Source organism: Abramis brama, assembly GCF_963993115.1.
Source record: "Abramis brama genome assembly, chromosome: 7".
Taxonomy (NCBI): domain Eukaryota; kingdom Metazoa; phylum Chordata; class Actinopteri; order Cypriniformes; family Leuciscidae; genus Abramis; species Abramis brama.
The window spans coordinates 10443431-10470776 of record NC_139969.1 but is presented as its reverse complement, the minus strand read 5'-3'; the positions used below and the strand labels follow the sequence as shown (position 1 = coordinate 10470776).

Genomic DNA, 27346 nt, shown 5'->3' with positions numbered 1-27346 from the left:
AGCGCATGTGAACTGATCATCTCAGTGTCCATAAACTCTATAATTAGCAAGAAAAATGTGCTCTAGAGAGGAGCGTTTTGCAGAAATTATGCACTAAATTACATATTCATTATATTTTTATTAAAAACAGTCTCATCTGCAATTGTATACAAATCAGTTGTTCATTTTAACGTCTGATAATTCCCTGTAAAGTTTGTTAGTTGAGAGATTTTCAATTTTAATAAGTGTAGCCTACTACATATCCGTGCATGTGTCCAAATTAATCGATATTGAATCGCAAGCTTATGAATAATTATTTTCCCACAGGAATAATTTTCACTCAAAGCTGAGCTCAAAAGATGGCATCCCTGTTTGAAGTTTAAGTGTCAGGCTTCCTCAACTTTTATGAAAGTCACTGTAAGGTACCGTTAGATATTTCGCTAATCAGATAAGAGAAATAAGAGTTCCAGTAGCCTAACATTCATTGTTTACATCTGTGCTAGTAATACACGCAGTGCAGTCACAGTGTCTTAAAATTACATTATAGGTATGTATAGGTTGGTAATGGAGTGTATGAATATGCATTAAATTGATTAAAGTTACAGTGAAGACATTAATAATGTTACAAAATAATTACATTTCAAATAAATGCTGTTCTTTAGAGAGAGTTTCCACAAAAATGTTTCAACCAAAACTGTTTTCATTGATTAAAATAACCAATCAGCGTATTAGAATGATTTCATTTGTACAAAAAAAACCACTAAACCTTTTTGTTGACCAGTTTAGTTTGTTAGAGGTCAGTGTTCACTATCTTGTAAGTGAATGTATATTTGAGAAAAAAAACAATGTTTAGTGAGGTCGGTGTCTTGCCGTCTGCTGAGATTGGAGCATGTGCAGTATTTTGTACTGGCATGCCAATGTTTTGGTTCGGTTTGCATCTGACAGATCCATCGCTGCGGTGTCAATGGTTTCCTTGCATTGGTGGGAACTAAGGATGGGCCATAGCAGTCAATTAGTTCAGTTTTTTTTTTTTTTTTTTTTTAGTAGGGATGCATTAAAATTCAGGGAAATCAGTGACCGAAACAGATGCTGAACAGTCAAAATGTGCCGTCGGAGGAGCACTAATTAAACGTCTGTTTTGTGCGCACAAAGTGGACAAGCTACAACAGTTAAACATGTCAGCTGTGTTGATGCTAGCTTTGGATTAGCGATATTCATTTCTCAGTTTTAATCGGCAATGATATGGTTTCTATCTAAAATCTTATGTTCTGTGCTGTTTTCTGTTGATGAACTTCACTAAACATTTGTAGCGCACCTGCCATCCAACAATCACAAAAAGCTTTGTTACTTTTAGTATGAAGCAGAGCTTCAACTTTTAAATTCAAACAATAAATGTAATTTTAGTCATTTATTTTTAATACAGCGTTTTATATAATAACTAATTTTATGGATTGTGATATTGACCGTGTTTGCCATTTAAATAGCTGTGATGCTACCATGGTGTTAAAACTTAAACAATCAAACAGCACGAAATAAACATAGATGAACACCAGAAGGTATGTTGAAAGATATATTAGAACAAAGTGAATCCTGTTTCAAGTAAATGCTCAATCAGTGTTTCCTCTTGGAAAGACATCAATAAAACTGTTTGTAGGCTATACGATATCACTTAACTCTACAATTACCTCAAGAAAGCTATAGTGTCCATAAACTCATTTGTGACCTGTAGCTAGAGAAAATAACACTTAGAATCTAATTTTTCTAAATATGCACTGTAAATAGACCTATATTCATTATTTTTTACTTAACCTGTTAGTGATGTCGTCATTATTTAATGCAGGCTATGTTTGAAGGGCCTAAATCTGTCATGAAAACAAGATATTACAGTTTATTGTCATTTAAATGTTTACATTTCACCAACAAACTGGAGTAGATACAATTGTTATTAAAAAGTTAAAATAAAAACTGCCTAATGTGCAATAGCTATTTGAGTGTTGATAATTGAGTATTAATTTAATTCATTTATTATTTAGTTTATGTTTTTGGCTAAATGCATTCAGAATTTTCGGTGTCTGCCCAGAATTTAACCTACATTTCTGTGCTGATAGTGTGCTGTGCTGTTTGACTGTTGTAGACTTCTACTTCTGTTTTGGCCACTGTTTTGAACTTGCACTGTTGCATTCCACTTTTGAGGTTGCAAAGCTTTGAAATTAGGGATGGGCATTTTTCAAAAAGATTCAATTTGAATATTTGGGCTCATAAAAAAAAAAAGTTGAATAAGAACGGTGTTATTTTTCAATCATTACGTTTTTGTCACCATTTCTGAACGTGCTTATTAGCAAATATACACAACAAGCTTACATTTTATATCTTGATCTTTTCTTTTAGTTGAAAACCTTAAACAATGTGTGTAAACAAAAAAATATCTTGGGCACTGAACATGCTGATTGGTTGAGTTCACACAGCATTTTGATTGGTTGACTCCACGCAGCATTTTATTTCAACCACCATTTTTAAATGTTTGTTGCGGTGTGTGCGAGTGAGTTGTTTGCTATTCGAATCAACAATGAGGTTCAGGCTTTATTAAGGCCTTCAATGTGCGAATTGGAAAGTTGTGCGCAGTCCTACGTTACCAGACTAATTTGCTTAATCTTCACAATACTTTAGACTGCGATGGAAACGCAGACAGCAGCAGGTCTGGGGGGGAAAAAGTTCCTGAGACAAGTTCTAGGTAATTTCGGTGGGAACGTGGCTTCTAATAACAATGAGGTCAAACACACTCCACCGACGGACGTTGCAGGGACACAAAGATGAAGGATTGCTAAGCGAAGTTTCTTACAGCGCTTTGTGTTTTCTGTTGTTAAACCTGTCTCTGAACAGTACTTAAAGGAAGCATGTGTGTGTGTTGATCAGAATACCATTTTTGTGTTTTGATAGCAAGGGCAATGCAATTGATTTATTTTTTGGTGCAAAAAATAAATAAATAAATGGATATACTGGTGTGGTTGAAGTCCGATAATCTTAGCATTTAGTCACATGACTTGTCAGTCAGCCAAACCCCACATTAATTTGCACTCGCAACTTAATTAAATCTTGTCTGTGTGTGTTTATGTAGGAACACCATCTCCAGCGGGCGATCTCTGCTCAGCAGGTGTACGGGGAGAAGAGAGACAACATGGTGATTCCCGTCCCAGAGGCTGAGAGCAACATCGCATACTATGAGTCCCTCTATCCGGGGGACTTCAGGATGCCTAAACAGCTCATTCACATACAGCGTGAGTCATTCAGCCTTTACCCAGAACAAATATCTCACATTCAGATTCTCAGAGGGCTTGAGGTTTATGTGTCCTTCACGCCTTTTACTGCTGACTTTACTCGGCTGTGACATGAAGAGGAAATAAAATAAATCCATTTTGCAAGAGCCCTTCAAAACAGACTTGAGCAATGGTGAAACACTGATTATGATATAATAAAATATTGTGTCTGAATACACAGCTACTTTTGAATGGCCGTCAATGCAGAAAGATGCTGTACGGAGTGTGTAGTTTGTTTTCTACCAGGAGTTTACAAGCCTAACCAGCCAAACCTTGATCATTTGGTTCAGACAAACAAATTGCCCCAAACTCATGGTAGTTGGAGTCAGTAGCTATGTTACCATTCACCTATTTTAATGCACATTTTGGAATATCGCATTTAAAAAAAACATTTGATGGAAATGCCAAGATATGCTTAAAATATGCATAAAAACGTGTATAAATCTTGTGTGCTCAATTGAGACAGACGAAGTAATTTATGATGTAGGAAGTAAGAGCCACAGTGGCTTCCCTGGTTGTAGCAACTTCCATTTTTATTATAGATATTTTACACCAATTTTCCAGGACGTGATGATTTTGTTCTCTTGAACACATGGGATGGAAACGCTGCTTTGTTTGCTGTTTTATGCGAAAATCTAATTTTGCGCACAAGTTAAAGTCACAATTTTAAATGTAAACATAGCCATGCTGGTCCTCTCAAACAGCTTGCAATTCAATTTAATGCCACTAAAGGCTCAGAAATTACACATTGCACCTTTATTGACCACACGGATTGTTTGTTTACCTGCAGTCAAACTTGGATTATTGTGGTTTTGATTCACATTAAAACTGTTTTGACTCTTGTTGTTCTTTCCCACTTTCTCCAATCTACTCTTGCTACATACAGCGTTCAGTCTGGACACAGAACAGCCAGATTATGACCTGGACTCTGAGGATGAGGCATTTGTAAATAAGCTGAAGAAGAAGATGGACGTAGGGGCCCTGCAGTTTGAAGAGATGATCGACCGGCTGGAGAAAGGCAGCGGACAGCAGGTACCAGAGACGGGCAGAACTGGGAATAGTCAGAACTGTAGATATCATTTTTTTAAACAATTTTTTTAAGGATTTTAATTGTGGTTTTGATCTTGAGACCATTTAAGTGTTGTGATCTTTGCTCAAGAGTTTAATTTCAGAGACCCTTCAGATGAATTTTATTTGATTACTGGTCATGACAAAGTTTTTATGGATACTGAAACATCACAATAATACAATAAGAATAGCGGATAGCTTTTCATATAATCAAAACATTTTTACATTTGCATGTTTATTCATTTGACAGATGCTTTTATCCAAAGTGACTTGCATTGCAATGAAGGTATACGTTTTATCAGTTTATGCATTGCCTTGGAATTAAACCCATGACCTTGGCGTTGCTAGTGATATGCTTTGACCACAAGACTGCTTTGAATCGCTAACATTTTCAGATAAGGGTGTAGCTGTAACATGTTTTGCTTGTTTGAGGAAAATAAAGTGTGTGTTTGTTTCTTGTTAATAAGCATATTAAATGTTTAAATGCACGAAATGTTCCCTAGACTGCACTAGTATTTCTGTAAGGGCATGCTTGTTCTGCAGCTGATTTATGGGTAAAACTGTAAGCCTAGTAGAGCTAATGATTATTCATAGGCTGATGTATGAGCCAGGCCAGTTGATCAGCAGTATTAGTTCATTCTGATTGTCAGCCTTGTGAATGGACAACACACCACCTGTTTAATTGTATAGAGAATGAATTTTGACCTATTGTTTGAACCGAGTCATGGCTCATCAATAGGGATATCAGCCCACTGTACTTGTCACCACATCTTACCATAGCTGATCATGTGCATGTTTTCTGAGAATAAAGTCTTATTGCCGTTCAAAGATTTTGGGGTTGGTCAGATTTTTGTTTTTGAAAGTCTCTTATGTTCACCAAGGCTGCATTTATTTGATTAAAAAATACAGCAATAACAGTAATATTGTGAAATTTTACAATTAAAAATAACTTATTTTAATATATTTATTTATTATACATATGGCAAAGCTGAATTATCAGCACCATTACTCCAGTCTTCAGTGTCACATGATCCTTCAGAAATCATTCCTATATGCTGATTTACTGTTATGCTGATTTACTGTTGTGCTGCTTAACATTTGTAGAAACCATATTAAAAAAAACATGTTTCTTTGAATAAAAAGTTAAAAAGAGATTTTTTATTTTTTTTTAATAGTAAAGACATTTATAATGCAACAAAATATTTGTCACTTTTGATCAATTTAATGCATCCTTGCTGAATAAAAGTATTAATTTCTCTCAAAAATCTTACTGATCCCAAATATTTTGATTTATTGCTTTGAATTCTGCTGATTTAATTGACTAACATTGAATGAACAATTGAACTTGACATGCATTGGAATAGTTTGTTACGGTCAGTTTAAGGCAAGAACAATGATACCTATATTAGCTTCTACACCAACAGCCAAGAGCATAATTTTCATTGTATGAAGCACACATTTTTAAGTTAATTGATTGTAATTGGCTGTCAATTGTTTTATCGTTTGCCTCTGAGAGTTGACCCCACTTGTTCTTGGTGTGAACGGGGGTTGAAAAAGGTCCAACTAGGCCTGAAGAAATAAATCCCATGTTGTTCAGCCTTGACAGTCTTTTGACCACTACTAATGGTATTAATGTTCATTAGCCTGTTATCTTGATAAGAAGCTTAATTAGAAACATTCTTTCTCTCAGCCGGTGTCTCTGCAGGAGGCCAAACTCTTGTTGAAGGAGGATGATGAGCTGATAAAGGAGGTGTATGAGTACTGGAGCAGGAAGAGGAAAGGGTGTCAGAGCGGCTCTTTCATCCCTGTTGTCAAACAGGAGAAGCGTGACGGCTCCAGCACCAGTGACCCCTACGTGGCCTTCAGGCGCAGAACGGAGAAGATGCAGACCCGAAAGGTAAGAGGAAAAACACACAAGGAAGTGACTATGCTTATGGATTAACAAGAGAAATGATTTACAAGTTTTCTTCCGCTACAGAATCGTAAGAACGACGAAGCTTCTTACGAGAAAATGCTGAAGCTGCGTAGGGACCTGAGCCGGGCCGTCACCATCCTGGAGATGATCAAGAGACGAGAGAAGAGCAAAAGAGAGCTGCTGCACCTCACGCTGGAGATCGTAGAGAAGAGGTACACGCACATGTCATGCACCTTCTCATTTGTGGTCCCGGAGTCTTGTCATCATGTTCAACCTGGAAATATCAAGAACAGGAAGTTTGAGTGCTGTCCAGACCTAGAAAAATCAATTAAATTTCTATAGTAAATATATTTTGTTATCATGTTTTGTAATATATAATGTTTCTTATATTTAGCTCTAAAATATTGGATTGGTGCCTAAAATTGCTTTTCAAAAGTGTAAAATTTAAATTCCAGTTGTCACAGACACTTGGGAAAATGCACAGAAATTCCTTGTTTTGGAAACCGTGGTATTATAGATTGGTTATCCCTGGAGTGTATATTGTTTGAGCTCATTGTGTGTGTGTGTGTGTAGGAACAACATGGCTGATTTTGGAGGGGAGGTGATGGCAGAGGTTTTGGCTCAGAGAGCTTTGGAGAAACCAGTCATCCCTCTGATCCCAATCACAAACAGCAACCAGTACAGACACACAGAACATGACCGGGACTACAAAATCAAGGTACACACACACTCAGAGCTATGTTTATCTGGGCAAGCTGGCTTCCCCTTATGGTAAAAACACATTCTTGTCCAGTACAACAGAATTATTTAATGATAGTTATTGAATAAACGTTGTGTGTATTTGTTTCTAATGTTCGGCTATAGATGGATAAGCCAGAGGTTGTGCGGCAGAAACGAAAGTATGAGAAGAAGGCAAAGCCACTGCCGTTTGCAGGCTCTGTTCACTCAGGCCCGGCAGTCTTTAACACTAAAGACCTCAATCAGTATGACTTTCCCAGCTCAGACGATGAACCCTTCTCACAGGTACACGTGTTAAATCACAGAGGTTCATGGGAATCCTTTTCTGCTTTCTCTTGGTTTAACATTCTCCTTTTCATTTCCTCAGATGCTCTCTGGTTCTTCAGAAGTCGAGGAGGAGAACGATCCAGATGGTGTGTTTGGGTTCAGGAGGAGAACAGGCTGTCAATATCAAGCTGTACGTTATGATGCATCTTAACATGCATGAATTGGAGTAAAAAAGTATACTCTCTCATCCAGTGTGAGGCTGCAGTCTAGGCCATGTAGTTTTAGTAAATGATTCTCTATTTTTTTGTCAAAGGTACGTCCGGGACTCGTGTCCGGTTGGCCCTGGTCAGACCCTGCCGAGGGCGGGGTAGCAGATGTGCGGTATCGCTATTCTCTCACCATGCTCACGGTCCCGCGGAGATGCCTGGGGTTGGCGCGGCGACGAGTGGGCAGAGGGGGCAGGTGAGTTGAGACCCTTATCTTACAGAACTGCAGTTACTTAGTATTGTCTCAGCCAATATTTTTGTTATGAGTAATTGCAGTTCAGTAACAGTTCATTTGTATTCTCATCATTTGATAATAGGGCTGGGACGGTATGGTTTTTTTTTTACCGCGGTTGAAAAGCAAGAAATTCCCGCGGTATAGCGGTAAACCGCTTTAAATCAAGTCCTCAAAGATAATACAAATTAAATTGTATTTAAGCACATGTGAAGATTTTCTTTGAGCACATTTGAATATTGTGTTTTAAATTTGCTGGGAAAATAGTTTAAAACAAATATGTAGTATCATTATTTATAATTTGCAATTTAATTAGTATAATTTGAAGGATTAAATTGTACGACAGTTAATTTGTATTCTCTTCATTGGGTGTCACCAATTAATATTTGTGATTTAATTCTGTAAATTTGCTCTTAATCGCATGTTAACATTTACTGAGAATTTGAATTTAACACTTAATCAAATGTGAACATTGTCATATTGCTGCAGTTAATTGCATATATATGTGCAAATTAATATAAATGAAGGTAGTACAAATTAATTGTGTATATATAAATATAACATGAAATGGATTTTCTCAGTAAATATTGTGCAATTATTTGTGAATAAAAATGTTAATTATTTGGCATATCATCCAGTTAATTAAGTTCAAATATTTAATTGACTGTCCTAATTTAATGATTTTGAGTATCATATGTATGCTGTAAGAAATATTTAAACCACATTCACTCTGCAAGCTAAATTTCTTTCTCCCATCTGTTTGTAGGGTTTTATTAGACCGAGCCCATTCCGAATTGGATACTGTGTATCATGGGCTGGACCCGGATTCCCCCGCATTCCCATCGTTGTCTCCCACGCAGCAGCCCAGCATGGATACCTCACACACCAGCACAGATACCTCTGCCCCCTCCTCCACTTCACCTGACCTCACACAAGTCCTGCTCAATATTAAAGCCTGTCGCTGGAGGCATTTCAAGCCTCGGACGGCACCGCCTGACGATCCCGACAATCCCGAGCACTGGTCCGCACGCAGACCTCGCCGTGGCTTCCTCATCCGCCCAATCAGCACGCTTCAGACGCAGAGAGGTCCCGCCTCCTACACCAGACCACCTCCCCCTCCACCCACACCGGGTGAGTCCACTGTTGCCAAACCGTTTGTGTGGAGCTGCTGATCTCAGATTTGCTTTATCAAGGCAGAGAAAGTTTTGTAACAAGTTATAAAGTTGCTTTTAAAAGGTGGGTTGCAAACCACTTCTGAGAGCGCCCTCTGGCGTTCAGATGGAGCAGCATTTACTACCCATCATCTGCACTTCACTGACAAGCCGTGCATAAAATAACCACAGCCTTTGCTGAATCACGTGCGGTTTCATTGCGATTAATACGTCAATATTCTCACTTAACTACTTTTGCATTTCCTGTGATGTCCTGGATGTGACGTCACTGATTGGTTCTCTGTGTGCTCCTGCAGCTTTCACCCCTGAGCAGTACCAGCAGCACCAGGAGCATCTCGCACTGATGCAGAAACAGCAGCTTGAACAGGTCCAACTACAGCAGCGGGCCGGCAGCACAGCCGTCACCAACAACCCCCAGGTCAGCCTTCTGTGACAGCGTCTCTAGTGCCTCATGTCATGTCACTGCATGCTGATATGAACATGAATTTGTTGAAGGGCTTACTGATTTTGATTGAATGGTTGTCCACTTTACATAGGACAATGTTTTAAGACTTGCGTTTTGGCTAAATAGTCATGAGAATACATTCTTCTGCTGTTGTCATTAGTTTGCACTACAAATGCAATGCTGTTTGAAGACACTTTACTCTTTTTCCCAAAAAATGAATGTACATTCATAACACTTTACACGTTTTATTACCTTGGCCTTAAATAACAGGAAACGGGTTAATGCTGCTGCTGCTTGTAATTGAAAAGCATAATTTGTTGATCACATAAAAACATGGAAAATCTTTAATGGATACACATACTGTTTTATCATTTTCAAATGTATTTTTTTTTTTCCTATATCAGAGTTTGGTGTCAAAGACGATAGACGCTGCCAGTGCTCAGTTTGCTGCCTCTGCATTGGTGACTTCTGACCAGCTGATGGCGCTGAAGAGTAAAGAGGAGGGAGTTGGTGTCAATGGTGTCGTCTCAGCCTCAGGTTGGTCTTTTAAACTGTACACTTTCACTTTATATATAATATAATGGTTTATTTTTGACTCGGGAACTTTAACTTTGACTCCGCAGGCGTCTATAAGGGCTTACATCACACAAGCTCTGCAGTGTCGTCCATCCTTCCGTCTGCCAGCCCTACCTTCACCTCATCCCCCTCTCCCGCTGCTGCCACCACCACCACTAACAACGGAACCTCCTCGGCCAATCATCACGTCAGCACAGCTGGCCCCGCCCCTGGCCAAGCGCTGGTGGGCGGGGCCGTGAGAGTGAGCGTGCCGTCACCAGCAGGAACCTTGAATGTGCGGCAGCTGCAGCGTCAGCTCACCGTTCCCGCCTCTGCCCTAAAACTCGCTGTCAACGCCAACAGACCCATCCCAAAGGTCACCGCAGGGTCAACTACACTCGACATGGGGCCCAGGTGAGAATCTGTGGCATCAAAGATATTCCTGATGAAATGGAAATTAAAAGTAGGGCAATTAGGCTAATTGAAATAAAACTCAAATAGTGATATGGCTTAGTGCAATTATTAAATTGCAAAGGGTGTTTTTTTGTTGTTTTTTTTTAGATTGCTTGGAAAATTAGAAAAAAATAGATAAGGCTTTAAATAACGGCTATAGAGTGCTACAGGTATGACGTCAGAAACCGGAAGTCTAATTTGCCGCTGGTTCCCTCAGGATTTTCCTATGGGGTTTTTATAATAGTGTTTTACCCTTTCTTTTTTTTTTCTTTTTCTTTTTTTTTTGTAGTAAAATAAAGCCTGTGGTGAACACAAGTTGACAATACTTAAACGTTTTGTTCTACAAAGTAAATTACACACTCACACCCCAAGCTGTCTTTTCTACAGCAGTCAACATTTGCAGTGGATCAAAACCTTGAAGTTATACATGAATTTTGAACAATACCCGTTCTTGTCTTTTGACTACTTTTTATGAACTTTTTTGATCCACTTCAAATGTTGACTACTGTATTTACTTATATTTTCAAAAGTGAACATAAGTGCTTCAAAAATGGCTGTGTAATTTACGTTGTAGAGAAAAATGTTTTAGTAACTGTTAGTCAGGGTTCCCACGGGTCCTTGAAAGTTTGTGAATCTGAAAAAAAAAAAATTAAGGCCCTGGAAAGTTTTTGAAAATTGCAAAGATACCGGTCCTTTAAAGTGCTTGAATTTATTTTGTGCTAGGAAAAAATTCCATATTCCCTCCGGTCCGCAAATGTGTTATTTCGGTTGTTTGATTTACGTCAGTTACGCGCATTTACGCGTTATGTTAAGTGTTTCCCGCATGAGGTACTTTGTGTTGTACGTTGCCATGACGTTCACGCATGCACAAAACTACTACGATGGAACCTCAACGTTTGTTGTTGGACACAATAAAAGTGTTCCCACATTAAGTCCTTGAACTTGAGGGTATTGGACCTGGAAAGTTCTTGAAAGGTCCTTGAATTTGAAGTTAACCAAGGTGTGGGAACCTGCTGTTAGTGTTTCTTTTTATTTAGCAACTTTTTTTTGTTGTTGTTCATTGTGTGATTTACTAGACTTAAGTAATGTTTAATTTGAAGTCAAATTATCAGTTGATTTAATCGAGTTTTGTCTTGCAGGGAAAATCACGATCAAGAGAAACCGCCGTTAAACAGTCTAACAGACAACACAGTTGCCATGGAGGTCACGTAGCCCCGCCCCCTCAGCCGTTCACACACCACCTCTCAATCGAGGCGTCTCCTTTAGGTGCTATGCATCGTAGCGACGCTGTTTCCGTGGCAGCCGTTGGGACTTAATTGCAATGCTCATCTTTTTTGTTTTTCCTCAATTTTGTTACTGTTAAAATATCAACATCTGTAAATTATGAAATATTGAAAATATTCTATGTACATACATATTTGTAATACACCCCCTTGTATATAACATTACTTGAATACAGAAATCGTTCATTTGTGATGTTTTGCACTTGGGAAAAAAATCAGAAAAAAACTGCGATTTTCGTAGCGTGTGTGCAGTTTGTGTGTGTGTGTCGGAGATTGTGAATGTTCAAGTGTTTGTGAGACTGTATCTGAATGTATGTGTCACATGCATGGTGCAAAACCTGCTGTTTTATCTATTTATTGTGAGGTGTTTACAGTTTTGTTTTGTTTATTTTTGTTTTTTCCCCCTTTAAATTCTTAATTTTTTTACTACACTGTAACCTCCTGGGTTTCTGTGTGTGTGTGTGTGTAGGTAAAGCCATTGTATGTGAACATCTCTTGTTGGAAAAGCAGCAGGGGTTCATCTGTCTCTCTCTCTCTCTCTCTCTCTCATGTGGCTGCTCCCACTCCACTCAAGCACTATTTTTTTTTTAAATTTTTTTTTTAATCAATGCTGCTTTTGTATGTTTTCTGAGTCTTTTTTTCTTTTCCTGGAATCTGAGAGACCCTTTTTCATTTGGGGTTTGTGAAACTTAAATGGGTTTATTTTTATTACCTCTGTTTTTGATGACTGATTGTACGTCCCCTGTCTGTTATTGGTGTGTAACAGTAGTTCATAAGGGAGAGGACTACAGTGACATCTCAGTATGTTTCTTTATCATCATCATCATTCCACTTTATATGAAAATAAGGAAAACGAACAAAAAAGGGACGTTTTGTTTCCTGTAAGACTTCATGGTGGCACCCTTCCTGTGGGGCCAGCATGAGCTCTCTTCTGTGAAGAGGACGGTACCTCACAAGGCTACTCGTAGTTGTTGTTTGTATGTACCACAATCTGAATGCCCGTTCCAATGGCATCATCTATCTTTGAGGTGTTTTTTAGTCCCACCTGGAAGAATGAATTAAAAAAAAAAAACTTATATGACAAAAAATGTTTAATAAACCCAGGGCATTAAGTGTTTGACCAGCACAATTCTGTCTGTCATTTTTATTTATTTCAGATTTTCTATGAACAATTACAGCTCTTTCTCTTCATGACACATGCAGTTTTATGTAGAATTCAATACAAGGAAAGTATGATTGTCAAGTCCCCTTTATTAATTACATTAGCCTTAATCAAAGGAGAGTCACACAGGTTTTGGAACAACATAAAGATGTGTAAAAGGACCATTTTAATTTTTGGTTGAATCCATGAGACATTTTCATGTTTTATTAGATTACAGATTCTAAGACTCTTCAAATATATCAGTAATAAGAGCTACTAAAATTAAGTTTAATGTCTGTTGAATAGTCTGTGGATCTCCTTTCATGAAATGTCTGGAAAAGTTTTATCCAGTCAATGTTGATTAGCTCTGAGTGTGGAAAGTTGAGGTCGAGTGATTTCAAAGGTGGCGGTGGGTCTAGACACCGATATTATCCAGATACCACACACACAACAAACACACACACAAACAGAATTGGAATTAAAGCGACAGCTAGACTATATCATAAAATCTAACTGGTTATTGTCAGTCTGTCAACCAACATCTCGGTCTTGACATTCAACCTCGGTTTTTTTTACTATTTAAATGAAAATTCTGTTGTTCCAAACATGTATGAATTTATTTCTTCTGAACACAAAAGAAGATATTTTGAACAATGTCGGTAACCAAGCATTGACCCCATTGACTAGTATTTTGTTTTTCATTCTATGGAAATCTATGGGGCCCAACAACTATTTGGTTACCCATATTCTTCAAAATATCTTCGTTTGTGTTCAGCAGAAGAAAACTCATACAGGTTTGGAACAACTTGAGTGTGAGTAAATGATTTTCATTTTTGGTTGAACTAAAGTATTTGGTCTTGGCGGAATAGATCTGCTACGCTGCTGAGCAAGTACAGAGACTTGCTACTGCCAATACATTTACAGACATTGCTGTGAGCATGTAAGACATGAAATTACCCCCTCAACAAAGCAGGAGACAAGACATGAGAAAAGTGCAGAGCCCTCCTCCAAACAAACATCTTTTCCAGATAGTTTAGGCTGTACAGCCAATGCCACAGCTTTTCCCAGCGGCTCTAGATCTTGAGTTTGGAGAAGAGTTGTGCAACAACTGAAAGAGACTATTGCGATACATACATACATATATACATATTTTGTTTTCATGTTTTATTAGTTTGTTTTTAAGTCTCAGTACTGTAAAATCAAAACACATAACTTCCAGATTCTAATATGACTCTTCTAAAAGGCACCAACAGTGAAGTCCCTAAAATATGACCAAAATCTTAAAACCTGTCATTTATCTGTGGCAGTGATAAACATCATCAAATACTAGTAAATAGGCTTGTCAATACACCAAATTATTATAAATTGTACAAAACCTTACAGATTCATAATTCTCCATGTCTCCGTGTAAATTAAAACCCCGTATAATATATACAATTTTTTCTGCATGCATACATACCCTCACGTGGTCACACGATATATACTATAAAGCAAATTAAACTATACTATCATTCAGCTCTAAACGGTTAATTAGACAATTAAGCATCAACATCGTAAAACTCTGTAAAGCTGCTTTGAAACAATATGTATTGTGAAACACAATATACAAATAAATTGACACATGACTATTACTATTACTAACCTAACCCTAACCCTAACCCATGCATCTAAAAGATTGTAGATATATTTGGTTGACGTCTTTATTCCCACTCACAGCTCTAGGTAAAGATGCTGCTATAGCAGTTTCTCCTAGTCATCAAGTGGTGCCATATAGTTCCAAAACAAGGACCTTATTAGAGAGGGTCTAGAGATAAAACACATGATAAATCATGTAGAAATAAGTAGGCCTATATATACAAAGCCGACCAGTATGTAAAGATCCACACTGCACACAATGATCATATGCTATTGCACTGAAAACTTGTACATTTAATATACAATATTCATATGGAATTGTATAAATCATAAAAAAATTGTCATATTATAGTTCTCATCATTGATGCATCTCATTACTGGTGCATTCTTAGTTTTTAATATTAGCCATAACTTACTTTTGCGACGTCTTAGAAAAGCCCTGGGAATTCAGGTGAATCTTCACCTCCTGGTTGCAGCTACATCTGTAGTCCTTATATTGTGTGCATTTTTGAGACTGTTTATTGCACATGACCCTTCATCAGAAAGCACAGAGCACAGCATCACTACAGAGTCTTTAACAAACCTGACAATCTGCTGTAACAATTATTTGTGTGAGAAACAGACAAAAATTGAAGTTGTTATTGACTGCTAATGAACTAGGAGATCTAGGGATAATGTAAAGAAAAATAAATCTATGAATAGCAATTCTCAAACTTTTGGTTTGTTTCTCACAAAAAGGTATCATGTGGAAAACATTGAATATGCATAAGTCATACTTTTATGGTGTTTTGTGTCCTTTTTAAAGGTTCTAGTCTCTCTTTATAAAGGTCTCCATAAAAAAATTGGAAAAGAGATTTACTGATGCAAAATGTATGATGATAAACCAATACAAACCCCTGAACTGTCACAATACAGGCTGGTCTTGTGAGTGAGCTCTGCAAGATCTCGATTCCTTCCTCCAGTAAAAAGCAAGCATCCACCCTAGATATGGATACACATTATAAAGATAAAATGATTTTGTTTTTAGGGACTGATAATTCCATACTTTATACTTTCTTTTTCACACATTCATTTGAACAATTCCATAGAGATTTAAATGGATGAGGGCCGTGTCATTCCTAACCTCTATGACTGACTTTCTGCTGCAGAATACAGAAGAAGATCATTTGAACAAGGTTGGTAAGAAAATGGTTTCATTCACACTGAATTCCATTGTATTTTTTTGTTCATACAATGGAAGTCAATGGCATCTGAAACTGTTTGGGACACCACCATTCTTTAAAATGACTTCTTTTTTGTTCCTCAGAAGAAGAAAAAATGCAGGTTTGGCACAACATGAGTCTACACAGTTCCTAATAACAGACAAATTCAAATAGAAACAAGACAAAAGGTGATTTCATATATTTTTCTTACATGAGTTCTGTTAGACTGGAGCAGTTCTGGATGATTTGGAGGGTCCAAACAGACCACATCTTACTTAGACAGTACGGTCTCATTTCAATCTTTTTCAGTTTAGATAAAGAACAGAGAAAAGACAACCATGCATGTGAATCTCCTCTGTGAAATATCTGAGAAAGTCTGGTCCAGTCGATGTCGATTAGTCCTGCTTTTGGAAAGGCTAGACTGAGTGATTTCAAAGATGCTCCTAGGTCTTCACACCGTGGATGAAATGTTTGGATGCTATACAAAAAAACAAAACAAACAAAAAAACAGAATGGTATCAATGTTGTTGTTGTTGTGTCTGTAAACCAACAAGTCCTTTCTTAGAATAACTTTCTGTGATATAATTATTATTATGATCAATGGATGGTCTGTTGGGCACCAGTCATTATTTGCATCGTCAGCATTAATCAAAGACGCTGAAGTGTGATACTTTATTGTTTGAGCTGTTTTAGGTCACCAATTTAGCTGCATTATTACCACCATAATTCTGAATGATTAGATTGTGCAGGAAAAACAGGCCAGATAAATGTCAGATGTTTGCCAGGAAAAGGCTTATGCTTATTTTAAAATGTACCTGTTATCACTGTAAAGCTGCTTTGAAACAATCTTTATTGTATTGAAGAGGTATATAAATGAAGGTGACTTGACATACACGGGTACTAATAGATTAAGCTGTTGTGGTTATTGAACGTCTCGGTTACGGATGTAACCCTCGTTCCCTGAGTAGGGAACGGAGACGTTACGTCGGATGACGACGATTGGGGTTTCGCCTAGAAGCCTATCACCTTCGAGTATATAAAACGAGCCAATGGCAATGAAATGCCATGGGTCTGCGGAATTTGCATAGCGTATCTCCGCCCACCGCAGGGGGTATATAAGGAAGTACGCTGGCAACATGCAGATATGTCTTCGCTGAGGAGTCGAAACTGGACCCAGGCGTTTTTCAGCGACACAGCGGAAGTGGCAGGAAGACGTAACGTCTCCGTTCCCTACTCAGGGAACGAGGGTTACATCCGTAACCGAGACGTTCCCTTTCGTGGTCACTCCGAGTTACGTCGGATGACGACGATTGGGGTTCCAGTCTAATCACGCCACCTCGGCTGTCATCCAGTGCCCTGCGTAAGTCTGAGCTCCCTGTTGTGAGACTAGCACGAACGAAGGAGTCCTACCCAACACAGGAATACCAAGGTACACTGGGAAGCATATCTCAGGAGAAATATGCAATTACGCCCAACCATTAAGGGGGGGACTTGAGAGACACATATGATCCAGAGGGATGCATATGGAGTATCACTGAGGTGTCCAGCCGCAGGTGGAATATGTAAACCCCAGGGGTGGCAAGGTGGCTTGCCAAGGGAAAGACACACGCTCAAAAGAGACTTACAGTGGAATACACATGTGGGGGTCGCCCAGAGGGGGGACCATGCACATGGATGCACCTAGTCAAGCGCAAAAGCTGCGTTATGGCAGATTGGCATAACTCAGGCGTTGACGTAACCAGTGCTGGAGGAAACTCAGAGCTTATCAGACTCACCTGAGAAGATAATCACACGTATCCCGTCCGTGGAGAGGAATGGCGAGCAAGCGAAGACACCTGAGCAGAATCTAGTACCGGCTGGTTGAAGCGAGTACATGGGAAGAAACTGGCTCTACTCGGAGATTATAGAATCTCGCGAATGTGTTTGGTGTCGCCCAGCCTGCAGCTCTACAAATGTCTGTTAGCGAGGCGCCATGCGCTAGAGCCCAAGAGGAAGCCACACTACGAGTGGAGTGGGCTTTCACACCAAGGGGGCATTGACGACCTTGCTGCTGGTATGCCAAAGCAATGGTATCCACTATCCAGTGAGATAACCTTTGCTTTGAGAGAGCCTTTCCCTTCAGCCTCCCACCATAACAGACAAAGAGCTGGTCTGAGGTCCTGAAACACCGCGTTCTGTCTACGTAAGCACGAAGGGCGCGTACTGGGCAGAGCAGTGCCAAGGCTGGGTCTGCCTCCTCCAAGGGCAGCGCTTGCAGGTTCACCACCTGGTCTCGAAAGGGAGTGGTAGGAACCTTGGGCACGTATCCAGGCCGGGGTCTCAAGATCACGTGAGAGTTAGCCGGCCCGAATTCCAGGCACGCTTCGTCAACCGAAAATGCCTGCAGGTCCCCTACCCTCTTGATGGAGGCCAATGCAACCAGGAGTGCTGTCTTCATAGACAGGAACTTAAGCTCTACTGATTGCAAAGGCTCAAATGGAGCACTCTGCAGGGCAGTTAGAACCACTGAGAGGTCCCAAGAGGGTACGAGGGGAGGACGAGGAGGATTCAGTCTTCTCGCTCCCCTCAGGAACCTGATGATCAGGTCGTGCTTTCCCAGAGACTTACCATCAACTGCATCGTGATGTGCGGCAATGGCGGCAACATACACTTTCAGGGTGGAGGGAGACAGCCTTCGCTCCAACCCCTCTTGCAGGAAGGAAAGCACGACACTGATCGGGCATTTCGTGGGTTCTTGATGTTTAGAAGAACACCAGTTGACGAAGAGGTTCCACTTCAACGCGTAGGCATGTCTCGTGGACGATGCTCTAGCAGAAGTGATGGTAGCCACCACCGCTGGTGGTAGGGTACTCAAACCTGCCTCGTCCCGTCCAGGAGCCACACGTGGAGGTTCCAAAGATCGGGACGAGGGTGCCAAAGGGTGCCCCGTCCCTGAGAAAGGAGGTCCTTCCTCAGAGGGATTGGCCAGGGAGGAGTACTAGTTCGGAGAAGCAGGTCCGGTTGTGCCAATACGGGGCAACCAAAATTACCTGCTCCTCGTCCTCCCTGATCTTGCGCAAGGTCTGCGCAAGAAGGCTCACTGGGGGAAACGCATACTTGCGTAGGCCCCGCGGCCAGCTGTGCGCCAGTGCATCCGTGCCGAGCGTGCCCTTGGTCAGAGAATAATACAGGTCGCAGTGGGACGAGTCGCGGGAGGCAAACAGGTCTACCTGTGCGTCCCCGAACTGATCCCAAATCAGCTGGACCGACTGGGGATGGAGTCTCCATTCTCCAGCGAGAGGCCGAAGCCGAGACAGCTCGTCGGCCGCCTGGTTCAGGTCTCCCGGGATATAAATGGCTCGAAGCGACCTCAGATGCTTCTGACTCCATATGAGGAGGTGGCGGGCGAGTTGCGACATACGGCGGGGGGCGTAGACCACCTTGACGGTTGATGTACGCTACTGTCGCGGCATTGTCTGATCGGACTAGTACGTGCTGACCCTTGAGCAACGCCCGGAAGCAGTGCAGGGCGAGACGTACAGCCAGCAACTCGAGGCAATTGACATGCCAAAGGCGCTGGGGTCCTGTCCAGGAGCCCGCGGCAGCATGTCCATTGCACATGGCGCCCAACCCGTGGTGGATGCATCTGTTGATACAACAACATGCCGGGAAACTCGTTCTAGGGGCACTCCGGCCCGTAGAAACTTGAGGTTCGTCCACGGGGTGAAGGTCTGACGGCAGGCTGGAGTCAGTGGGACTTGGAGCGTGCCGTGTTGCCATGCCCACCTCGGGACTCGATCGCGAAGCCAAAGCTGAAGCGGTCTCATATGAAGCAATCCCAGCGGCGTTACTGCGGCTGCGGATGCCATATGCCCCAGGAGCCTCTGAAATAATTTCAATGGAACCGCAATCTTGCCCTTGAATTGGCGAAGACAAGTCAGCAGTGACTGCGCGCGCTCGCTCGTAAGCTGCGCGCACATGGCGACCGAGTCGATCTCCATACCGAGAAAAGAGATCCTCTGCACGGGGCAGAGTTTGCTCTTCTCCCAGTTGACCCGAAGGCCCAGACGAGCTAGGTGCCGGAGCACTAGGTCCCTGTGTTCGCAAACCTGGTCTCAAGAGTGAGCTAGGATCAGCCAGTCGTCGAGATAGTTCAGGATGCGAACCCCGTGTTCCCGGAGGGGAACAAGGACTGCCTCGACGACCTTCGTAAAGACGCGAGGAGACAGGGCTAGCCCGAAAGGGAGAACCGCGTACTGGTATGCCTGCCCCTCGAAAGCAAACCGTAGAAACGGTCTGTGTCGAGGTAAAATGGAGACATGGAAGTAGGCGTCCTTCAGGTCGATCGCTGCAAACCAATCCTGCGGCCGCACACACTGGAGGATGTGTTTGGCCGTTAGCATCTTGAACGGCAGCCTGTGAAGGGAGCGGTTCAAGACGCGCAGGTCAAGGATTGGCCGTAACCCACCGGACTTCTTGGGTACAATGAAGTAAGGGCTGTGGAAGCCGGACTTCATCTCGGCTGGAGGGACAATCTCGATCGCACCCTTCGCCAGTAGGGTGGCGACCTCCGCTCTCATGACAGGGGCATTGCCACCGACCAAAGTGAAGCGGACTCCCCTGAAGCGGGGAGGAGATCGCGCGAACTGAATCGCGTAGCCGAGCCTGATGGTTCTCGCGACCCAGCGGGACAGTCTGGGAAGCTCTAGCCAGGCCTCCAGAAAGTGCACCAGCGGGGTCATGCGAACCACAGACGTACCGTCGGTGGGGCAGCGAGGCGGAATGACCGGCACCGGCGAGGGTGGCATAGCGGCCCTGTGCGGGGGCACGGTCATTAACCGCGTCCTGCCAGAGGAGGCCAGGGGAGGGCGCGCGTCCCACGGGGGCATGCTCTGGCAGGGGTCTGGCGACAGAGGGGGATGAGAGGAGCGTGGCCCGTGGGCGGCGCGTGCTGTCATCCCGCACCTCTGGAACAGAGGAGGGCGGCAGTGGCGGGACCCGAGGGTGGCGCGTGCTGTCATCCCGCACCTCTGGAACAGAGGAGGGCGGCAGTGGCGGGACCCGAGGGTGGTGCGCACTGCGGCCCTCGGGCTCTGTTGGCTCAGGATTGGGGAATTCAATTCTGTCTTTAACCACATTAGGGTACTGCTCGTCGTTGGACAAAAGAACAAAAGATTCTCCCCCGGCCCTCCACCGGGGGAAGGAGTGGCCCTGCTACCAGCTCCTGAACAGAAAAGAGTGCCAATCCTGAGCGGCCCGTCTCAGGAGCGCCGCTTGGCCTGGCGTTTAGCGGGCCATCTTGCAGGTCTACCAGGCCGATATGGGCTGGAGAGGGCTGTGGCGCCTTCCTGCGGCTTCCTCCACGACGCGGCCCAGATGAAGGCTGCTGCTGGGGCCGTGCGGGAGGGGCGGGAGCCGCGGGAGGGCGCCCTCGGCGGCGAGCAGGCTGAGGATTCTGTGCCGACGGCTGAGCAGCGGAGCGTCGGGGCAGAATGTGCTTGATCGCCTCAGTCTGCTTCTGGGCGGTCGAGAACTGCTGGGCAAAGTCCTCGACTGCACCGCCGAAAAGGCCGGCCTGGGATATGGGAGCGTCGAGCAGACGAGTCCGCTCGGGCTCACGCATATCGGCCAGGTTCAGCCAGAGATGTCGCTCCTGGACCACAGCTGTGGACATCACCAGACCCAGGGAGCGCGCGGTCACCTTCGTCGCTCGGAGAGCGAGGTCGGTGGCGGCGCGCAGCTCATCGAAGAGCCCTGGGTCTGTCCTACCCTCGTGCATGTCACGGAGCATCTTGGCCTGGTAGACCTGCAAGATGGCCATGGCATGCAAAGAGGCAGCTGCCTGTCCCGCCGCTCTGTAAGGCTTTGGATGGGTGCTTAGGATCACCACGCGATGAAGCGCTTGTCGGACACAGCTGCATCGCGACAGAACGTTCAACCGGGGGAATCCCAGTGTACCCACAAGCATCAGCCTTATCGAGGGGAGGAAAGCCGGAGAAAGCCGACGGACGATCACGGGAAGACATGGGAGCCTTCCAGGACCGCGTGACTTCCTCATGCACTTCCGGGAAGAATGGAATTGGGGTTGGGCGGCGACGAGTGTCAGCGGCCGCTCCCAAAAACCAATCATCCAGCCGCGAGCGCACTGGATCGGGTGGCGGGGACCACTCGAGCCCAATGGCCACGGCTGCCCGGGAAAGCATGGCAGTCAGCTTGGGATCAGACTCGGGCAATGCTGGCGCGCCCGAGGGCGGCAACACAGCCGAATCCTCACTTCCCGAGGACTCACGCCCACCTTGTGATGCAGCGATCGACATTGCATCCTCCTCTGGAGCTCCAAACGAAACACGCGGGGCCTCCGTAGAGGGACCAGCGGTCTCAGTTTGAACACTCGCGGGTACCGATGCTGAAGAGGGGCGTGTGGACCGTGGACGTGTCGGCGGTATGTCCCACACAGTCACCCTCAGGTCACCCCGGCCACCAGCCAAAGTACTAGCTCTCGGGGAGTCAGTAGATTGGGGTGTGGGTAGGGGGACTCTCGCTCTGGTGAGCTCATTGAGTCTCGACCGCAGCATGGAGATGGTCATGTTCCCGCAGTGAGAACATGAGTCATCCACAAACGCTGCTTTAGCGTGATCAACGCCCAAACACGCTAAGCAGAGATTGTGCCCATCAGAAAAGAATACATCGCGACCGCAACCAGAAGTGCACGGGCGAGGCATCTTTAAAAAGACGTGCCACGTGCAATGCTCTTTTTGTGAGAGGAAAAACTCTGCGGATGCTGAAGCGGATCACTGACCAGATCAGCAGGGTAGTGTGCACTCGCTGAAATCGCCGTCACACCAACACCGGAGAGTTCGCTCGTCTCGAAGGGATGAGAAGAATAACTCAGAATTGGCTTGCGTGGAGTGGAGAAGTTCTCGGCTCCGAAGCGAAAACATATCTGCATGTTGCCAGTGTACTTCCTTATATACCCCCTGCGGTGGGCGGAGATACGCTATGCAAATTCCGCAGACCCATGGCATTTCATTGCCATTGGCTCGTTTTATATACTCGAAGGTGATAGGCTTCTAGGCGAAACCCCAATCGTCGTCATCCGACGTAACTCGGAGTGACCACGAAAGGGAACAAGGTGATGATATAACTGGTTATCCAAAATATAATTGTCACATAACTCTTCTGGTTATCATGAGAAACGGCTATTAGATGAACAGGAAAAAAAAATCACTTTTTATTCACCTGCAGGGCTCTTTATTGATTGACAGATCAATTGTGAGAAATTTTGTAAATGGCTTGTCAACATGAAAGCTGTGAATCAAATAACAGAAAAAACACATGAAATGTGTATATAAAACACATGAAATGTATAAATGTTTTTTGAGACATTACCAATGAGAGCTCAGGGTCTGTTCTCTTGTGAGAGCACATATCAGTTCAGTAGTTTCAGAGTCTGATGAACCTTTAACAGCCAAGCTTCAAAATCAAATCCAGAAGATGAATGTATAGACTAAATAATCAAGTTAACTTAAACAAACAATAAAAACAATGACACATTTGTAAAATGTATGGAATGTGTATCTGTAAACAGACACATTTAAATTTTAGAATAATAAATCCACAAGTAAGAAATAAAATTAAACCAATTAGTGATGGTATGTATATATAAAAATAGAATGAATTCGATAGATATTAATTAGATTCACTGAGTATCTGTTTTGGAACAAAGCACTTACTGTACTTCCTTAAACTTGTGGAGAACTGGCAGAATCATAAGCAACTTTTCAGAAGTTAATCTGGTGTCAAGATACAGTTCTTCCATGCACTGACAGCACTGAGAGCAGTACAGCAGCGCCCAGCAGTCTGTTCTTCTTAGAACAGCATTATATGCTCTAATACTTTTCCAGGCTTCCATAGCTACTTTCACAAAGTCCTCTTCATGAAGTTCATAGAGACAGTGAAGGAAAAAAAATGCTCTACTCTCACGAATTTTATTTTGAAGCTCTTTCAAAATCCATTCTTTTAGATGAGCCTGTGTTTTTGGATGAACAAAGAGACCGTGTTTCTCAAGTTTGCGTCTCACATCCTTATTCAGCAGACCAAATGCAAACTGCACCACAGCTGCAAAGTGTGGAGGACTACCACAACCTGAATCATTAATAGAAAATAGCTGTGTACATTTCCTCTGGGACTCTTCTTCATCCAGAAGGACATAGTACAGAGCGGTGAAGAACTCCTGAAAGCTGAGATGCATGAAACTGAACATCGTCTCCTGGCGGATTGTTATTTTAAACAGGAACTTGCACAGGAATGGATTGCCAGCAGGGTCTGAAACTGTTTTATTAACAGTTTTCTCATCCAACAGGACTTGATGTTCCAGCATCCCTCTCTCTGCCAGCTGACCCAGACTCCTCAGCAGGGTCGGGACAGACTGACTCAAACCCTGGCTGTGATGCTCCAGTAGAGTGGACACAAAGTCAGCGTAGATGGAGGTGGTGGTTTCCAGTCCACTTGTTACATCGGCACCACTTTTGAATCGTTCCTTGATAGTTGTGCAGATGATCCAGCAGACGACAGGGATTGAACAGGCGGTGATGAGAGTTTCATTTGTCTTTACAAATGTATAAGCCTTCCCGAAAAGCTCCTCATTCTGAAAAAACTTCTGGAAATACTCCTCTACCCCCTTCTCAGAGAAGCCCATAATCTCAGAGAAACGCTGAGGTCCTTTGAGCAGTTCACTCAGTGTGTCTGTAGCTGTAGATCTGGAGGTGACCAGCAGGAAGGACTCTGGCAGGATTCGACCCCTCAGCAGGTCACAGAGAACAACCACAGGTGGGGCTTTCTGAAGCGGATCAGTGTTTGGTGACATGCCATAAATGTCCTCTGTGAGTCTCAGCTCATCAAATCCATCAATGATGAAAAGCACCTTCTCTGGTGAATGCTGTAGTACCTGTGAGATCTGATCTGATGTTAAACTGCAGCTGTAGCTCAAGATCTCCACCAAACTCTTTTTGCCAGGAATGCGGTTTATTTCTTTACACTTTAAGTGGAACACAATATCAAACCGCTCTTTGTAGAGGTCACCAGATGCCCAGTCCATCATGATCTTCTGCACAGTGAAGGATTTCCCGTTCCCAGAATTTCCCTGCAGTATAACAGCACTAGGACCGATCCTGTGACTATCTGGGTCGAACAGAGAGTTCAGATGGACGGAGTCATCACTGCTCCTGGATCTGAGGACCTGCTGGAAGCTCTCTCCACTCGAGCAGATCTCTTCTTCTCTCTCTTTTGGATCTCTATGTTTCTGAATGATCAGAGGTTGTGTGTAGCGCTGAGACAGCAGCACATGTTCACCAGGCCGTGAGTTATACTCGGTCACACACTGATACTTGCTGCAGATCAGCTTCTTGTATTTTAAAATCACTGACCTTGATGCTGCACACATAAAATCAGCCATTTTAAAAAGGGTTAGTGAATTTTAAAACAAATTATGATTCTAATACAGTAAGACATTTCAGAGGTGGAAGGTACAACATTCAAGACATATCAGATGTATCTATTACCCGAGGTTTGTGTTTTTTCAGAGGGTGAGCGATACGCAGTAAAACCTGCAGAAAATAAGACAAACTATCTTTAAATGTCAATAAATTATAAATTGTCAACAGATAAATCTAAAACATATACAGCATTAATAAAATTGTATTAGCAAGTATCTTTTAGATCCTTCTTCTAATTGTACAATGAATATATTTTAGCACATGACGTGATTACACACACGAAAATACTCAATACATTATCAGAAAAATTATAATAATCTATATTATTAGCATCTATGAATGTACAACACATTTTTCTTACCAGGTGCATTGTGTATGATGTGGACATTGCCTGTTATTGTATTGTCAGTGAGTGCAGGAGCTGTAATATGGCTTCCACTCTGAGCTGCAGCGCTCACATTTGGCCCAGAGTGAGATGTGGAAATGTTCTTCTTACTGCGAAACTCTAGATAACAGGAAGAAATTTAGACACCGTAATAACACTGTATTATTATTGTTGCTTTCAGCCTTAAATATCATGAATTAAATAACACTTTTTCGGTACAATACAAGCTTTGTGTACAGTGCCAGCCCATGGGGTTGTGGGGCCCCAGGCAAGATCATGAAAATTGGCCCCACTGGAGTAAAAAACTCTCATAACAATTTTATGAAGGAAGAAAAAGCACATGAGACGACAATTTCAATATTTAAGTTTGTAAATGTGTAGTAAGTGTAGCATTCAACATACATATGAAAAAATATTTACATGAAACTCAAATAAATGAAATAAAATGTATGAATTGTACATAAAAAATTATTTTTTAAATATTGAGCAATCTACAGCCTAATTCTTTATATAAATAAATAAATAAATATATATAAAAATTAGGCTATAGATTGCTCAATATTTAAGTGTATAAAAGTGTAACATTTAACGTACATATGAAAAAACACTAAGAAACAAAAAAAAAATTCAGCATAGCCCCTAGAACATAAAAGACAGAAAGCACACATAAAAAATAAAGCATATAAAATAAAGCATAAATTAAAGGTGTTTTTGTAAATGCATAAGATACTGTTACAATTATGACTAGAAATGCAGTACTACATTTCAGCTTAAGGCCTTTATGATGATCACAAAAACAAAAATGTTTTGTATTATTTAGAAATTTTATGGTGGTTTAAATATGAATTTGGAAAGAGGGAGAAACCTGTTTTTAGCGGGGAGGGAGAATGGGTGGAGTGGGTTAGGACTGCATGATAATAATGAAACTGATAATCATGATTATTTTGCTCAAATTATAATAGTGATTATTAATAATGACCATTATTCTCAGTTGAGAAATTGCAGAGAAAGAGTTAACGTGATTTAATTGCATAATTAGCATATCAAAAGGGGTAAAACGGCCATTTTCCGTGCTCTGTACAACCTACCCTTCACCTAGGCCTGAGATGGCCCGGCTTCGTTTAAACAATTACGATAACTTCATCAGAGGGTAATTCTATACAAAATTCGTGGGTAGATCATTCTTAACATGCTGAATGTGGCCCAATTTTTTCATGTCTGTCCTTCTGCGATCATGGGCATTGTTACATTTATTATTATGAATATGAAAACTAATAATACAGCAATAAATAACACACTATTTATAGAAGTCAGAAGAACATACCTTTACTTTGAGCTTGTCTTTCTTCCTCAACCATTCTCCTTTTCCTTTTTTCAGGTCCAGAAAGATGGCGTTTGGATGCCATTCCTACCACAGCTTAAAGGGTAACTAAACCAACTTTTTTTAGTTAATGATCTGTAAGAAAGGGGCTTTATTAGTGCTGTTCTAATTTTTTTGACATTTGTGTTTAAAGTGTTTTAATTTTACAAAATATGGTGTAAAAATTTCTGAGTGCTGCCCTCTTCAGGTTGAACAGTGGCTACTGCAGCTGAATTTTCCTATTGGAAGTTGTGGTACCCTCTGACGTCAGATGACGTCAACAATCCTCCAACCGTCTCCATTGACTTTGCATTGCGAGAGGCTGCCTCCTTGAGATAGGTCTGACTGCAGAACCGCAGAACCATACGTCATAGCAGTGTGAGGACGACAGCGCCAGCCTAACAGTCTGATGCCGGAACCGCATACCATACATAGCCACCTTGCATATACCATACCTAAACCT

The 27346-nt window shown here is 42.3% G+C and overlaps 2 protein-coding genes across 8 annotated transcripts in view; one reads left to right on the top strand and one right to left on the bottom strand.

Moving 5' to 3' along the window:
- The window catches only part of epc1b (enhancer of polycomb homolog 1 b), a 19988-nt gene extending 7172 nt beyond the window's left edge, over positions 1-12816 (top strand). For both annotated transcript variants that reach the window (XM_084119256.1, XM_084119255.1), the window contains 13 exons: positions 3095-3254; positions 4180-4325; positions 6052-6258; positions 6340-6488; positions 6850-6994; positions 7141-7299; positions 7382-7471; positions 7595-7743; positions 8546-8910; positions 9248-9369; positions 9801-9933; positions 10020-10365; positions 11544-12816. In XM_084119256.1, the coding sequence (XP_083975382.1) occupies positions 3095-3254; positions 4180-4325; positions 6052-6258; positions 6340-6488; positions 6850-6994; positions 7141-7299; positions 7382-7471; positions 7595-7743; positions 8546-8910; positions 9248-9369; positions 9801-9933; positions 10020-10365; positions 11544-11616 (2244 nt within the window). In that variant the 3' untranslated portion in view covers positions 11617-12816. The remainder of the gene's footprint in view (positions 1-3094; positions 3255-4179; positions 4326-6051; positions 6259-6339; positions 6489-6849; positions 6995-7140; positions 7300-7381; positions 7472-7594; positions 7744-8545; positions 8911-9247; positions 9370-9800; positions 9934-10019; positions 10366-11543) is intronic.
- Positions 6367-27346, bottom strand: LOC311086377 (NACHT, LRR and PYD domains-containing protein 1 homolog). 6 transcript variants are annotated; one of them, XM_084119231.1, is made up of 11 exons: positions 26848-27346; positions 25500-25643; positions 25205-25249; positions 23378-25076; positions 23034-23117; positions 22884-22952; positions 15877-16143; positions 15358-15444; positions 14880-14996; positions 14543-14632; positions 6367-6550 (listed from the first exon to the last, which is right to left on the bottom strand). In XM_084119231.1, the coding sequence occupies exons 1-10, from the start codon at positions 26927-26929 to the stop codon at positions 14578-14580; spliced, it is 2649 nt and encodes an 882-aa protein (XP_083975357.1). In that variant the 5' UTR covers positions 26930-27346; the 3' UTR covers positions 6367-6550; positions 14543-14577. The 6 variants fall into 6 exon arrangements, 5 of the variants coding, with proteins under 5 accessions (XP_083975357.1, XP_083975358.1, XP_083975356.1 ...); XM_084119230.1 differs by lacking the exon at positions 6367-6550 and adding an exon at positions 12600-12732; XM_084119229.1 differs by lacking the exon at positions 6367-6550 and having other exon boundaries at positions 12921-14632; positions 26848-26979; positions 27083-27216.